The sequence below is a fragment of the Lepidochelys kempii genome, chromosome 5 (genome assembly GCF_965140285.1).
Source record: "Lepidochelys kempii isolate rLepKem1 chromosome 5, rLepKem1.hap1, whole genome shotgun sequence".
NCBI lineage: Eukaryota > Metazoa > Chordata > Testudines > Cheloniidae > Lepidochelys > Lepidochelys kempii.
In genome coordinates this window covers 29,133,080-29,150,516 of record NC_136384.1, presented here as the reverse complement: position 1 = coordinate 29,150,516, position 17,437 = coordinate 29,133,080, and the positions used below count along the sequence as shown (strand labels likewise).

Here is a 17,437-nt window from a genome sequence, read left to right as displayed (position 1 = left end):
CAAATACTCATGTTTATAAGTTCAAAATTAATCTCTCTTAATATTTTATTGCTTAAAATTCACTATGTCCATGAACAATCCTGTCAATTAGGGGAAGGTGATGGGAGGTGGGGGTGGGTCTCTTGTGTTTTAAGGCATTGATGGGGAGTCAGGAATGTAATGGAATGCTAAGCTGTGTGTAAAATACTTTATTAAAGCTAACCTCAGCGCATTACCTGGTGGAGCATTAAAAGATCTTGAACACATTTGGTGTGCATAAGCAAGCTCTATAGCCAGTCCAAATCTGGTACAGAAACATGAGATGGAAGCCTGGGTTTAATTCCCAATTTTGCTCCAGACTGCTGTGGGACACTGGGCATTAATCATGCAATGATTTGGAAGTATAAAAGGCAGGCCCTGTAGCCCAGCTGGGGGGAAGCCACTGAGGGAGGCAGATGCTTGGACCCTGCTGCTGGAGCCCGAGGCTGCTGAGGACTTCTTCTGCCTAGGGTTGCCAACTTTCTACTGGCACAAAACTGAACACCCTTGCCCTGCCTCCTGCCCCACCCCTCCTCTGGGGCCCTGTCCCTTCTCTGAGGCCCCACCCCTGCTCACTCCAGCCCCCTCTCCCTCTGTCGCTCACTCTCCCCAACCTCACTCGCACATTTTCACTGGGCTGACTCAGAGGGTTGGGATGTGGGAGGGGGTGAGGGCTCTGGCTGGGGGTGTGGGCACTGGGGTGGGGCCAGAGATGAGGGATTTGGGGTGCAGGAGGTGGTGAAGGCTGAGGGGTTTGGAGGGTAGGAGGGGGATCAGGGCTGGGGCAGGGGGTTGGGGCACAGATGCAGGTGAGGGCTCCAGCTGGGGGTGTGGGCTCTGGGGTAGGGCTGGGGATGAGGGGTTTAGGGTGCAGGAGGGTGCTCTGAGCTGGGACCAAGGGGTTCAGAAGGCAGGAGGGGGATCAGGGAAGGGGTAGGAGGTTGGGGCACAGGAGGAGGGCAGGGGGGCAGGCTCCAGGAGGCACTTAGCTTAAGCAGCTCCCGGCAGCAGTGGCATGTTCCCCCTTCAGTTCCTATGTGGAGGCACGGCCAGACATCTCTGCGCCCTGCCCTCTCCACAGATGCCACCCCTACAGGTCCCATTGGCCATGATTCCCAGCCAATGGGAGCTGCAGAACCAGCGCCTGAGGTAGGGGCAATGTGCAGAGCCTCTTGGCTGCCCCTATGTGTGGCAGCCATTCCACCTTCAGCCAGGAGGCTTGTGGGAGTCTACTGTCTTCTTGGGCCCCCAGACTGCATTGGGTGCATGCCCCTTGCCTGCCCCCAGACTGTGTTGGGTGCTTGCCTCTGCCTGGGGGCTGGAGCCCTAGGCTGCTGGTACCCCACCCTGCTTGAGGTTCGGGGTCCAGATTATTCAATGCTCTGTCCTGCCTGAGGGCTGGAGCCCTAGACAGCTGGTATCCCACCCTGCGTGCTGGTTGAAGTCCCTGGATTATTCACTGGTCTGCCCTGCCAGAGAGTTGCGGCCCTAGACAGCTGGTACCGTGCCCTGCATGCAGGCCGGGGGTCCTTGGATTATTCACTGGTCTGCCCTGCCAGAGGGTTGGGGCCCTAGACTGTGCTTGGTTCCCCACCCTGCCTGAGGGTTGGGCTTAAGACTGTTGGTGCCCTGTCCTGTCTGAGGGCTTGTGCCCCTGAACCACTTGCTGCTTGACCCCACCGAAATGATTGAGCCCCAAGACTGATAACTTCCCCCTTGTCTAAAACTGGTATTCCAGGGGAGTGACAACCAAGAGGCGTGGCCTCCCTCGGAGATAGACAGCGAGGGAGGGCCACACACACCTACACGTTTACAATCTGCATACACAACAGTTTGTGTTGTGACTCCCTAGATATAATAATCTAAACTGCAATAGACCACATCATGGAGGATTGGTCCATCAATGGCTTTAGCCTAGATGGTCAGGGCTGTAAACTCATACTCTGAATGTTGCTAGCCTCTGTTTGCCAGAATCTGGGAGAAGACTACAGGGGATGGATTGCTCAATGATTGTCTGTTCTGTTCATTCCCTCTAAAGCATCTGGCATTGACCACTGTAGGAAGACAGGACATGGGGCTTGCTGGACCATTGGTCTGACTCACGATGGATGTTCTTACGTACATCAGTACTTGGATTGGAGACCACAAGGAAATTATTACTCTTTAATAAGTGGATTGCATCGAGATGTCCCACCCAGATTGCAGTCCCCTTGAGCTAAGTGCAAACACATGGTAACAGACAAGGAAGGATGGGTTAACAGTATGACAAGCTGTGGTTTGGTAATTCAGTAAATGAACTCTTCTTTCTGATTTGGTACTGAATCATTGCCACGGTATGATGTTAGGGGCACAATGCCGGTGGAGGGGGCCTGATTCTAAAGCAGGTAACAACATTCTGCAAACCCAAAATCCCCCCTGCAATTTCTGTTGAATATGAAATTCACTCCCTGCCCTACAATGCTGTGCAATGTAGCTGTGAGCTGTTAAACAGCTTTCTTGTTCCATCACAGTTTCTGCTCCATTTCAGTGGTGCCAGCAGGTAAAGTGATCCTTTCACATAGGGACATTGTGAATGGAGAGTGGCTCAAGATGTAAATTTTGAACATTACTAAGTTTGTGGTTTTTCTAATCTGGAGGTTTAGGTTGGCTCCTGGTAGAAATAGGGGCCAGCTGCAAAACTTGGATCCAGTTCTAAATTTTATTTCCAAATACACACATCCAGTTTGGGAGTGTTCAGATCCAGGGTTTGCATTCAGGCAGTGAGGTTTAATTGACCGGTGTTTGTACATTGTTTTAAGATCTTGGATAAAAAGGCAATACAGAGGTGCAACATATTGCTATTATTATTATCTGCTGGCCTCATTGGCAATCAAAAATAAAATTATTTGGAAATGGAAATGGAAAATTTTTTGTACATAAATGATCATTACAGGGCAGTGGAATCTTTCTAGTATCCATATTTCCCTTAATACCAGAACTCCTGTACCAGCCTTGAGCAGTTTGCTTGCCCTTGTATGACAGACTGAAATCTAGTTATGCAGTAAAGCTTGGAGCTGTTATACCCCAAAGAATGTTCTGTCTGGAGAAATCCAGTGACACTTTCCATCGCATTAGTTCTGCTCTGATGGCGCTTTCTTCCCTCATCAAGGGAAAGGCAAAATTTAGGGATTTATCATTTTTACCAGTCCTCCTGTGGAAAGCTCCCCGATAGCAAAACTTGGTAAACAGGATTTCTAACTAGGAAAATTGGCAAAGCAATCAATGAGACTGATTAAAGTCTTTTATTATGGATAACAGGAAAGCCAAAACCCAACAACTGAGATTCATATCCTACCTTATCCTGACAGAGCATCCCAAAGCCTTTTACTAAACAGAACAGCTGAGACATTCTGCAACCAAATTAAACTTCCAGACAAAATAATAAAATCTGCTTTGAAGCTTGGACCTAATATATTCGGGAGGAGCAGTACTCGAGCTGATTTGGTTTTAGTTAGAGAGAAGCCTTAGTTGCAAAGTCCAGAGAGCTGCTCCTGCACCACTCCAGTCCATGAGAGATTATTCATTGATTTCAATGGCATCAGGAAGAAGCCATAGATCTGGATGCAAATTTTCCAAAGTCCGCAGCTGCGGATTGATTTGGACCTAACCCAGGTTTGGTTTGCAAAACCTAAACAAGGACTGGTTCAAATGTGGGTCCCATTTTACCTAAGCAGGTGCAGCTAGTCAGTAGTTGCTTATGGGGTTTCAGAGCTGAAGACGTTGTTCAGGGTACGTCCTACCAGCGTATCTGACCTCACCTCAGTTCAGGAGTGCAGATCAGCAAAATGGTACTGGTGTCAGGCCAGAAATTCAAACAGAAAAACTAACTCAGGACTAAAAATGAGCAAATAATTTAACAAATCATTTAGTTTTGCCTCTTTTTCTCTTGGTGATAAGACTGTGAGCAAATCATGATTTTCTCATGGTTTGTCATTGTTCAGTACATTTCAGTGAATTTAATGGAATAAGTTTGTTTAGCATCTGACTTGCTGCGTTGAATTTCCAAATCTGAAACTGAAGTTGTGCTGCTTCCTTGTGCTTGGATACTGACTGACTGAGCATAACTCTTCCAATCAGATTTCTGGTGCAACTGATTGCAGCAAATGAATACAGAGTTTGTTTCCTGACCCCATCTGAGCGTCTGAGCTCAGAAGTCTCATTCAGAGAGCATTTGTTTTGGTAAAACTCTTTTATTTTATAGTTTGAAGAGAGTAAACACAAAAGTCACTCACACATGGTCTGGAAAATTTGTTTAAAAATTGAGACAATGATTTGCTGAATTGGTTTATATTAGTTTCCCTGTTCTACTCAGCACCCACACAAGAGAAACCAAATGTTCTGGTTTATTCTGAATATCTGTGAGCTGGAAAGACATGGTGAGTGTAGCTATGCAAATGAGCATGCACAGAATCCTGCTTTGTCTCTAGAATTCAGGAGAGCCACAATCCATAGATCTTTAGGTCTCCTCTAGCCTGGTCTTTAAACTCATGTTTAAAAATTGAGTTTAAGCATGGTTCCATCTAAATCAGTTCCTAATACAGTTTGGCTAAGCAATGCTGGTGGGGAAAATCTGTGTAATAACCATGCTTTAAAAACATGTTCTAGCTTCTTTCCTATGGTCTGACCACACGGTTTTGGTGATATACAGCCAATCCATGTGATAATCTATTCAAACAACAAACAAACAGGCATCATAGTTCAGTAACATGGCTATAGCATGGATAGTTCCTGTCTAAAACTGGTCAGGGGACCTTAATACACCTTAATAGACCTTGACAAGGACTTAAATTCTCATAGACTATTTCCCAGAGCCCACCAGGCTCCCCCGACCCCGGGGGAATGCGGGGGCTCAGGGCTTCAGCTCTGCGGAGAGGGGGGGCTCTCAGGGCTTCAGCACCTGGGGGGGGCATTGACGCTGTGAAACCGACTCACAGCCCCCTAGTGGGCTGCAGACTCCCCGGTTCAGAACCATAACAGCATCAGGCTGGAGACAATGTTTGAAAATATTTACCAGAGCTCTGCTCCAGAGAGCTCTAGCTGAATTTAAGCCCTGCCCTTGGCTTAGTAAAATGTTCTGTGTAGACATGCCTTTTAATTGTTCCAGGGATTCTCTTTGGGCCTGTTTACGCTACAAAAGGTACCATGCTATGATACCTTATTATGACACAGTTGTGCTTTAGAGCCTGTGTGGAAGGAAAAAAACTTGTCATAACACTGTGCTCTGACACAGGACATTTGCAAGTTGGTCAGGTCCTTATTGTTGCACACTGGCCAGCACAGGTTGGAGCATCAGATTCATAGATTTTACGGCCAGAAGGGACTATGAGACTGATCTCCTGCAATACACAGGCCATAGAATTTGATCCAGTTAAAGGCTAGAACATGGTTGTTAAATGTGGTTCAAACTCAAACAGATCAAATAACTAATTTAAAGAGAGGGCTCATGTGAGTAAGCAATACTCAGCTTGAGTGAGGACTGCCGAATCTGGCTCTTTATGCTTGGGATGCGGAAACGTGACAACACTTTGCTAGCCAACAAAATAAGTTATTGTGTAAGAGCAGCTTTAGTGGTGAGCCAGGATGTCCAAGGGTCAAATGATAAATGTAGGAGAATCGTTCCAGGGGAAAGAAACCTCACTGCACAAATAAGCATGTCCAGAGCTTTAAGTTTGCTTCTGAAGCTAGGGCACTTCTGTGAAAATATGTGAGCTGGCCAAGTATTGAGAGGCCTAATATGCAAATAAGTGCCAGAGGAAGATTTCAGAATTCTCATTTCCAGTACTACCACAGAATGGACCTTTTCAGGCTGAGTTAGGGTTTATGCAGGTCAATCATACAAATAAGTCAATAGTCATTATATGGAGAAATGACGGGACCTGTTATCTTTGATAGGCATTTAATGATACATATAAATCCATTGCTTTAAAAATGTACAAGTTTCACAGTTTTATCCCACTCATTTTATCATCCATTCTGCTACTCGGCCCCCTGCCCATGTCCTTGTTTTGATCTAAGAGTAACCACGAGGGAAGAAAAGAGGGGGATTTTCAAACACAGGTACCTAAATTGCACTTGCAGCATATGTGTGTATACCTGCAAACATGCCATTGCATGCATAAAACAGGTAGGTGCGTGTTGCCTGTTTGCAGAGTTTAGGTTCACAAGCTGTGGTGTGCAAGACACCACCTTTATTGGACAGCCTCCTTCCTTAAGAAGTTGCCCCAAAGTACCTCCAAGGAGACTGAGTGCAGTTTTTCTCCATTTCTATTAGAAGACACCTCCCCAAAGCAAACTACCTTGAGAAAATTTTCCTTTGAAAACAGATTTTGCTAGATACTTTTCCATACGTAAATTCATATTTTGCAAATATACAAATGCATTTTGGCAAGTTCCATTTAGCTGCCTATGTTTGAAAGTTTAGCTCTCAATGAAAGTTAGGATAATGTGCAATATATGGTTATATTTCTATTAAGCAGAATTGAGTACAAGAAGCTACAGTATATTAATTCTTTTCATTATTTTAAGCTGTCTTCATTATTAGTGCACATTGCTTTGACTTATAAATGCTTCAGGCTCAGTGATAGGTACAGTACTGTGCATGCAGTGTGCTTAATTGAATAAGGCAAAATGGTAATAAAGTTACTTCATTAAAAGGGAATAATCATATCTCTTATTGCATTAATAGGACATTCTTTCCCCTGGTTTCTACACAGGGAAGCTATCCAGTCCAATCAGTGTATGTGTGCACTTGTGGGTTGTTGGGTTTTTTTTCAAATTAATTTACATGCTTTAGATACTTAAATCAATCACTCTTTATAAATAGCATCTTGGTATTTGCAGATTTAGACTGAGTCTACAATTGTTCCATGCGCCTGCAGGATGTAGGATCAAGGCCGATTCTGGAACATTTTTAACCCAGAGGGAAATGTAAAGCAGACTTGCCAATTCCATGTAGACCTATAGCCCTTATTTTAGCTTCAATGGAACTGTTCAAGCTGAGTAAGGACTGTGGGCCCTGATTCAAAGCCCAATGAGGCTAATGAAAAGACCCTCATGGATTTCAGTGGGCTTCATGTCAGGCCCTACATTGGGTAGAATAAGGTTTTATGTACATAGAAAAGAAAAAACAAACTCAAAGGCTCTTTTAAGCATGACCTGCCCAACTATTGACATTTTGACATATCCCATGGCAATAAGCAAAATGAACCATAAAATATCTTATTTACTCTGTACATCACAGGGTCTTATGCTGACAGGAGTGACAATCTCCCCCCGGCACTTCAGGAGACCAGCCTCACATTCAGTCATTGTCCTACTGGTGACTTTCCCGTTCACTTCAATGCAAATGCTTATTCCTCCCTCGTCGCATTGCCCAGCTTCTCGGCACACACATCTGTTGGTTTGAGCTTAAAAAAACACACATACCCCAATATTAGTATCTCATCCACTGAAAGAAAAACAGACTCATACCTGCCTCGCTGTCAGAAATTGTCCCATTAACTGAGCAATTTGTAGGAGCTCCTGCTCCTGGTCAGATGTTAATCAATATTCAGGGTCGGTGGAGAAACTACAAACACATTCAAACAGCAATTCTATTGCAACAGAAATCATAAGTGTGTATTGGGGCTGCTGCTAGTCTGAGCAGTACTTGCTGAGGATGACTGAGAGTACAGCACTCTCCTACTCATTTGAAATTACTGCTTGAAAAAAATCTTAGCATGATTTATTATTTATCTGATGGACAAGAGGCTTAAAAAACATATAAGATGACAGGTCCCTGCACCAGAGAGTAACAAGCTAAGGCACTGATCCTGCAAACTCTATATATGTGTATAATTTTACTAATAAGTAATCTCACTGATGTCAATGGATCGGCTCACATAAGTAAATGTATGCATATTTATATGCAAATGTATGCATAAGCGTTCACAGAATCAGGGCCTAAATAGCAACATACAAACAATAAGGGATATGAGATTTCTTTTCCATTTGTGTGTTGTTTTTTTAGGTTTAACCTTAGTCCACAGTTGTCCTTATTTAAGGCTTAGTTATTTTGACTATTTGTTTAATCTTTGCCTGATTTCTTCCCTTTCTATTTTAATGCTTTTTACCTATTTTCTGTTCTTCAAAACAGTGTTTGCTAAGGATCACTGCTTGAACCCACTAGACAAGAGATAAAAATATGTTTTTGATAGTTTTATTATAAGAAATATAATAACAACTAGTATGTATGTCGGGATCTCAAAGCACTTAACAAACACTAATTCTGGTCACCCTAGGTCAAAAGAGACGTAACAGAAACAGGGGACATTCAGAGACCAGTGATAAGAATAATAGGGGCCTGGAAGAACTTCTAACTGATGACAGATTGAAAAGATTGGGACTGTTTACTTTAGAAAAGAGAGTATAATGTATGAGAGCATAGACCAGGCACTTCTCTTCACCTTTTCTCAGAATGAAGGAACAAGGGGATGTTCAATGAAACTGAAAGGCAACAATTTTTGAACCAAGGAAAGGAAGTATTTTTTCCACATAATATGTAATTAGCCACTGAATTTATTGCCACAAGATAACATTGAGGGCAAGCGCTCAGCGGGATGCAGAAAAGGATTGGACATTGCCATGGATAGTGACAACATCCAGAGTTAAGATGAGCAAGGATTTAATAACAAACACCAGGGTGAAATCGTGGCCCCATTGAAGTCAATGGGAGTTTTGCCCTTTACTTCAGTGCAGTCAAGATTTCACCCCAAAGGTTCTAGAAGGGATATCAAATTTCATGCTCCAACCTCTAATTAATGGGAGTTAGCAAGAAACTTTCCCTATTATTCCACAATTACTCCCTACAGGCTTTTTTCCAGCATAGAAGCATATGGTCGCTGTCAGAGCACGGCACAGGACTAGATGGGCCTCAGCTCTGATTCAGGAGGGCAATTCCTATGTTCCTAACACCTTTGGAAGGTAGGTAGGAATTATTATATCTATTTTACAAATGGGTAAATGGAGGCACATCAAGCCAGGAGCAAAGTCATGGCTAGTGTGCCTTTTATTCACAGGCAGCTTCTCCTAATTTACCCACATTAACTGTGGGGACTCTCTTACCATCACATGTTTCCCACAAATGACATAAGCCACAAGGTTTTGCAGCTGCAGCAGGCATTTTGCAGTTTTCTTCACTGGTCAAAGAGTATTTTCTGCCCATACACTCAAGAACGTACATCTTACACACAGTTAAGGCCATGTTTCTCTTGCTTCTCTCATCTGTGGCACAGACATCCAGAGACGGTCTGAAAAGAAAAGCAGAAATCACATCATTTACTTCTGCTTTATTTTGGTACCTCTTAAAAAGGGGGGAGAAAGTGTCATATTCTGATCTCACATACATTGGTGCATCCCCAATGACTTCAGTGAAGGTTTCAGAGTAACAGCCGTGTTAGTCTGTATTCGCAAAAAGAAAAGGAGTACTTGTGGCACCTTAGAGACTAACCAATTTATTTGAGCATAAGCTTTCGTGAGCTACAGCTCACTTCATCGGATGCATACCGTGGAAACTGCAGCAGACTTTATATATACACAGAGAATATGAAACAATACCTCCTCCCACCCCACTGTCCTGCTGGTAATAGCTTATCTAAAGTGATCATCAGGTGGGCCATTTCCAGCACAAATCCAGGTTTTCTCACCCTCCACCCCCCCACACAAATTCACTCTCCTGCTGGTGATAGCTTACTCATGGCTTACACCCAGGTAAGTGAGATCAGAATTAGGCTCTCTCTCTCTCTTCATCACAGGTATGCTGTGCCTAACTTAAGACCTTTATCTGCCCTTTGAAGTCTCTGTGAATTTTTCCACTGATTTCAATTGGAGCATGCTTTAGTCTTTAGGCCCAGATCCACCAATGTATTTAGGCATCTAAACCCCAGATTTAAATGCCTAAATATCAGTTGTAGGCATCACTGCTATCCACACCCTCTTGACAGCTAAACTCAGTTGCTTCTACCATTTGCTATTTTAAAAACACATAGTAGACTTAGTGTATTGCCTTATTTGTCTGAAAATAACAAATTTCAACACCTGATTTTTACAATATTTACAAAAATGTGTATACAAGGCTGTTTAATTTAGCTGAAAAGAAAAGACTAAGGGGAAGATCCTAACTCACTGATCTGCCTGCTTTGTAATGCTTCAGCAATCCAAAGCAAGTGAAAAGCTGATTGAACCAGCTGGTAAGGGATTTCCCCAGGGCAAGGATATACCAGGGGAAGGGATGTGGCTGAAACATGCTGCACACCGGCAATCCCCTTGTTGCAAAATAGCCCTTTGGGAATGGCTGCAGCCAGGCATAATTTAGGGCCTCCTTGGAGACAGAATATTAGGATGCATATGGAATGGGATGAATGATAATATGGAGAATAATATATTGCCATTATATAAATCAATGGTACACCTTCAACTAGAACACAATGCACAGTGCTGGTCACCCCTTTTCAAAAAGGAGTTTGCAGAGTTTGGAGGGGGTTCAGAAAAGGGTGACAAGTATGAGTAGGGATAAGGAAAAAACTGTCATAGGAAGAGTGATTGAAAAGACTGGGATTGTTCACTGTAGAAAGGAGATGAATAAGAGGTGACATGATAAATGTCTATAAAATAAAGAATGGTCTAGGGAAGGTAGATTGGGAACTTCTGTGCTTCCTGTTCTCTAACAGAAGAACAAGGGGACATTAAATGAAACTGAAAGGTGAGAAAATCAAAACTTATAAAAGGAAATAGAATCATAGAAATATACCACTGGAAAGGACCTCGATAGGTCATCTAATCCAGTCCCCTGCACTGAGGCAGGAATAAGTATCATCTCAACTATCCCTGACAGTTGTTTGTTTAACTTGTTCTTAAAAACCTCCAATGATGGCGATTCCACAACCTACCTAGGTAATTTGATCCAGGGCTTAACTACCCTGACAGTTAGGAAGTTTTTCCTAATGTCTAACCTGAATATCCCACCCATGTAGCATCCAGACCCACCCAAATCTGAGCAGGGGTGTCGTGCTGCCACAGCAGCCCGGAGCATGACTCGGGCACTTGAAATCCAGGATGGAGCGCAGGCGGGGCCAGACCCCCGAATTCACAAGCTGGGAGTGGGTGAGACGTCCCAGACAGGGAGTGGGCCTCCTGGAGGCAGATCTGTGTGGGGCTAACACTGGGGCCGGAGCGGAGTGAAGCCAGGCCAGACGCCAAGATGCATGACTGGGCTGGGCGCTGGAGACCGGAGCAGCAGCATGCAGTGCAGGAAGCACGGGCACACAGATGCACCGGCAGGACAGAGGGACATGGCCGGCTGGGCGGCCAGACAGACACCAAGCTGGGGTCAGCGGGGTGGGTGGAGCTTGAGCCCTGGTGAGACCCGCCCCTCCACCCCATGGGCGTGCCCCGCACCCTGTGTGCCCCGGGCAGCCTTGTCTTCTGATGCCTGCTGAGCGGTAAGGGCTGGCTGGAGGGGGTAGGGGAAGGTGGGCCCCCAGATTCCTCCTGCCCCCACCCCGCAACTCCGATCCCTCCTGCACCCCAGTCTCATCATCCCTGTGCCCCCAGCTCCAGGCTCTGCTATGCCCCCAAGTTCTGCCACCTCACCCCTGTCCTGTACCCCCCGGGTCCTGCCCTGTCCCTTTCCCCCAACTACGGCCCTTGGCCTCTGCCCTCCCCTGTCCAGCCCCTCCCTTGCCCCACTTTTCCCTCCCCGCTCTGGATAAACTTTCTCTCTTCCCAAGATGGTCAGGCTCAGGGAATCTGTTTCCCTGCCTGGGTACCCTGCGGGGCTGGGCTGGGGGTAGCCTTCGGACTCTGCTCAACTGAAGTGGGGGGGTCAGTTCCTATTATCCTCCCTCTGCCCTAAGGAATGTGAAGAATTTCAGCCTGAAGGGGGGAACCTCTTTTACCCCAGCAGCTACCCACACTGGAGCATGGGGGTGGGGTTGTGGGCCCATGCACATGCCCAGCTCGGCAGGTGAAGCCCTGTGTTTGGGGGCACCAGGGCTAGGAAGAGGATATGGCATCGGGGGAGAAGCTGAGCTAGCACAGTCTGTCATTGCCCGCCCACTGGAAGGTCAGGGCTCACCCAAATTTCCACTCCTAGCTACACCACTGTGGTCTACTCTAGAGTAATTAATTAGATTCACAGTGACTAGAGTGGTGGCTGAGCGGCCGTTGCCCAGTATTCTGCTGTATTTCTCTTTTCTAGTCTTCTGGGATCTCTCCCACCCTCCACAATTTCTCCATTAATGGCTCAGAGATCTTTTCTTATATTTTTAATTAGACTGTGGAATTCAGTGTCACGTGATGTCAAAGAGGGATTAGACATTTGTATGGATAACAAGATTATAGTTTTGGAAGGATATTAAACCTTCTGCTTCAGGGTTGAAACCAATGTCTAGCTATTGGGGATTAGGATAAAACTCTCATGTGGAGCAGATTATCTCACATCTGCCTCCTGTGGGGTTTTTCACTTTCCTACCTCTGATGCTGACCACTGTCAGAGACAGGGCAGTGGACTAGATAGACCATGGGGTCTGACCCACTGGAGCAATTCCTATGTAATCTGTCATTGCTCCCACATTTCCTCAGCTGGGCTGAGTGGAGGCTGAGTTGTCTCCGGAGCAAACTAAGGTACTACCAGGCTCAGAGTAAGAGAACAAACTCAAGTTATATCCTTTAATCCCTACATGGCAGTACACTAAATCTCAACTGACTAGATGCCTATTCCATCTAATCTTCTTTAATAATTGATTTATTCTCTCTGCTAAAATGTTGGGGTGGGCTGGGTTTTCTTTCTTTCTTTCTTTCTTTCTTTCTTTCTTTCTTTCTTTCTTTCTTTCTTTCTTTCTTTCTTTCTTTCTTTCTTTCTTTCTTTCTTTTTAGAAATAGTGAACTGTTTACTTACTTTTCTGCCACTTTGAACAAAATGTGTTAAAGGCTAAAAAGAACTATAAACCATGAGCCAAATCCAGACCTTTGCATAAGTGGCTGCAACACTACTGACTTCCAAGACTACATTGCTTACACGGGGCACAGTTTAACAGAGCGTTACACGTTGTTTATCTTAGGCACTGAGAAGGCCCCCATCACCATAGTATCTGAGCACCTCCTAATCTGTAATGTATTTATCCTCAATATTCCCCTGTGAGGTAGAGCAGCACTATTATCCCCCTTTTACAGATGGGGAATTGGGCACAGAGACTAAGGGTCAGACTAAAGGTATTTAAGCATCTCAAGATAGAGTTAGGTGCCTAATGGGATTCTCAAAAGCAAGGTGCCTATCTATATCTTTAGGTGCCTAAACGTCTTTAAAAATCAATCCCTAAGTGACTTACTGAGGGTCACACTGGAAGTTTGGATTTAAAGCCATGTCCTAGGCTGCTGCCCTAACCACATGGCCATCCTGCCTCATAGCACAGTGATGAATCAGACCTACTAAAACTGAATGAGGCCCATTAACTTTAATTAATTTTCAGACATTCAAAATGTGCTAGTTAGAGCTTGTGTTGGCTAGGTGGCATTTGCAAAAATGCCTGAGTGACTTCGGAGCACAACTTCCATTGACAAGTCCCAGTGATGTTAAGTCACTTAGAACACTGAAAATCCTCTCCTTGATCCCATTGAATAGAATCTTTTTCCCTGAGCCACTCCACCACAGTCATGAGGACTATTCATGTCATTAGTAATTGCTCACCAATAAGGAGCATACAGTCTAGCCCTGGGGCCAGATTCTCAAGAGTTCAGCTCCCATTTAGGCATCTAAACAAGGGCCCGATTCTCAAAAGTGCTCAGCCCCCAGTGGCTCCCACTGTGATGAACATGGCCAGATTTCAAGAGCTCACAACCAAAGTGCTCAGCTATTATGAAAATCTCACCCCGACTGTGGGTGCAGATCAATTTTGAAAATCCAACTTTTACTGCCTGGTGGGGTCCCGGACACTCTTCTGTTTTCTCAAATTAAAAAAATAAATAAATCCGTGGTTGAGCCATTTGATTTCAAGCACAATAAAGGCCAATCCAAACCACAGCACCATTTGTCCCATTGGTAAAGTGACCCAGAGACTCAAAGCACCAAATAAATGAACAATAAACTCAAGCCAGACTTCACATTATGAGGTGCAAAAAGGTGAGTTTAAGCACTCTGCTGGTGTCACAGACTGCCTCTTCAAATTGCTGTGTAAATGGGAGCTCAGATTATTGCACCTCTCCTAGTTCTCCGGTCTCTCAGAAGAACCACCTGCTTTATTGCACATGTTTATTACTTGGAGAATTTATGTCCCAGGAGGACTTGGCTCTTACTCTTCCTTGATCTTATAAATATCCAGAATAGCATTTTATCTTTCCTTCCCTCCCCCATTTCACAGATCAAGTGGAGCTGAAATTATCCCTTTACCTTCAGCCGTTTACCTAAGTTCCATCACTGCTAATGCCCACTGACAGGTAAGTGAAGAACAGGGATTGATTGAACGGTAATGTAAACAAAGCACAATGACTTTCCCTGGTATAAGTAAAGCTGTCTAATTTGTCATGGACTGAAATCCTGAGAAATTTAATTTGTCTTGAATGAAGTGAGAAAGTTATTGTCAATGTCAGGCTGGACTTACCCACACTCATAGGGCATTTTACATACACATTTTGACTGTTGCACTTTCTCCCATGGCTGACATTTAGGTTCTGTCAGTTCTGGTTTCACGCTGGGTACTAAAGTGAAAGAACACAGACAAAACCATTACAGATCAGAAAAATGAAGGCTATTAAATGGCAACCGTGGAATTATCCCCCTGGTTGCATTAAAAAGGTACTGGATTATTATACAATGCCATAAAATTACAGCCTGCTTGTAATTAAAATTATGTACTGTGTAGATGGAATTAACAGAATTTAAAAATGTAATACACTCTGTAGCTAGTGCAATTGCTGAATGATGCTTTAGCTTTGGGCCCAGAGTCAGCCAGGGTAGGGGGGGAGGACAGATGTGAGTACTGTATGTGATTGTGGGATACTGAGACCACAGCCTATCATGCTGATCAATATTGTCTCGTTGTTTCCTTTTCCTCCCCCATCAGTCTGTCTGTATTGATCTTTTGTCTCTTGCCTTCTACTTAATGCATGCTCTTCTGGGCAGGGACTGTCTTTTTGTCCTTTGTTTGTGCAGTGCCTAGCACAATGATTATCCTGGTGATAATACAAATAAATAATAATAATTAATATGCAAGTGCTGTCTACAATCTAAAATTCCACTTCCCACTTTACAGTAACTATTTCTACTGTACTGATCAGCACTGAATAATAGTTAGCAATGTTGACATCTACTTTACTGGGTTTCATCTACACTAGGTTTCAGAGTAAAAGCTCATCTGATGTGAATGGTGGAAGTTCAATATAGTCTTCGGACACCTGAGGTGAACATCACAGCAGCAGCAACTCCATCAGCATGGGCAAGGGTGCAGCACATTTTATGGCATGAGTAACTGTGGCACACTTAGGGAACAATACATATATAATACCTAGCTCTTCGATATCACTTCCCATCAGTAGATCTCAAAGTGCCTCACAAAGGAGCTAACCCATTTTACAGATGAGGAAACTGAGGCACAGAAAGGGAAGGGACTTGACCAAAGTCACCCAGGAGGCCAGGGGCAGAGCCATGAATTGAGCTCAGATCTCCTGCAGCTAGTTCCATCCATTAGGAAGCACTGCCTCTGTAATCACTGCTAGGATTTCATTCAGACCCAATTACTGCAGTGGCTTACCTCTTCTCTTGCACTGGATATCCTTCATATCAGGAGACCACTTGAGGCTGGGCTCACACAGAATGAGAGATGACCCTTCCAAGTGCATGCCATCTGGACAGGACAGAGTCACCTTCTCTCCAATCTCATATGAAGGTTTCCATGGCTCTCCTCTCATATCCTCCACCAGGACAGGTAAGACACAAGCTATTTCTAAGGAATGAAGATAGCAAAAGGGAGAATGGTCACTTTGGATGAGCTATTACCAGCAGGATACTGAGTTTGTGTGTGTGGTTTTTGGGAGGGGGGTGAGGGGGTGAGAGAACCTGGATTTGTGCAGGAGGTGGCCCAACTTTATTATCATGCACATTGTGTAAAGAGTTGTCACTTTGGATCGGCTATCACCAGCAGGAGGGTGAATTTGTGTGGGAGGGTGGAGGGTGAGAAAACCTGGATTTGTGCTGGAAATGGCCCACCTGATGATCACTTTAGATAAGCTATTACCAGCTGGACAATGGGGTGGGAGGAGGTATTTTTTCATATTCTCTGTGTATATATAAAGTCTGCTGCAGTTTCCACGGCATACATGTGATGAAGTGAGCTGTAGCTCACGAAAGCTCATGCTCAAATAAATTGGTTAGTCTCTAAGGTGCCACAAGTACTCCTTTTCTTTTAGCAAAAGGAATGGTGACTGTAATTTGTTCAGAAAGTTGTCACACATTTCTTGTCCTGTCTTAAATTCTTTGAGTCTACTGTCCATGTTTAGAGCAAAACTCAGCTCTTATTCCTCTAGGAAGACACCAATTGTGTTAGTACAGAATATTAACCTATTTGTTAAACATTTGCTATGTGCTTGGGGCTGTTCCAGAGACCAAGACAATCCCAGCCCCCAGGGCTTACAATCTAGTCTGCACTGGGATCTCCCAGGAGAAACTGCCCTGGTATAAACCTCTACTAAGGGCTTGCACTGATGCAATTACACCAGTGTCCTACGCCCCAGTATAGACAAGGCCCAATTAAGACACCCTGAGAGACCCAGAAGAAGATGTTAAAGCTTTTTTTTGTAGAGAGAGCAACTGACTGCCTGGGCTAATGTTTGTGGACAATACAAAAGAAGTGAGTCTTTAGAGTGATTGAAATGAGGAAAGGGTAGAAGCCTGACCCTGCAACTGGGAGGATAACTCCATGCATGTCATAGAAGAAGGCAAAAAGACAGGAATGGGAGGCCATGAAGTGGACATTAAGGCTGGCATGGGTGGTAGAAGGAAGATGGGATCTGGATCTAGACCAAGCTGCTTTCCATCTAGAAAGATACCAATCTATCTGATACACCATTTTAATAGGTGACTCACAAATGAAAAATAAAAAAGATCTAATCACTCTGGGCAGCGGGGCAGGAAGTGAGAAGAGAATGTTGAAGACATAAACTAACAAACATTTCTTTATAGGTCCCACAGAGTTCACTGGCTGAGTTTTGGATTCACTATGTTGTCAGAACAGCTACTGGAGAACTTTGCTGTAGCCAGGAGCTTCCCATAGGACCCCAAGTAAGTTGTGGCATTATTATTATACACAGAGATATTTTTTTATCAGCAAATAATGGTAATGCTTGGTCATAG

The 17,437-nt window shown here is 44.3% G+C and overlaps 1 protein-coding gene across 1 annotated transcript in view; it reads right to left on the bottom strand.

Annotated features, from left to right (window-relative positions):
- Positions 1-5,951: 5,951 nt before the first annotated feature.
- The window catches only part of C7 (complement C7), a 36,634-nt gene continuing 25,148 nt past the window's right edge, over positions 5,952-17,437 (bottom strand). Inside the window, exons 15-18 of the mRNA XM_073343845.2 lie at positions 15,840-16,031; positions 14,691-14,787; positions 9,160-9,344; positions 5,952-7,463 (exon numbers count right to left, since the gene is read on the bottom strand). Coding sequence (XP_073199946.1) covers positions 7,276-7,463; positions 9,160-9,344; positions 14,691-14,787; positions 15,840-16,031 — 662 coding nt within the window. The 3' untranslated portion in view covers positions 5,952-7,275. The remainder of the gene's footprint in view (positions 7,464-9,159; positions 9,345-14,690; positions 14,788-15,839; positions 16,032-17,437) is intronic.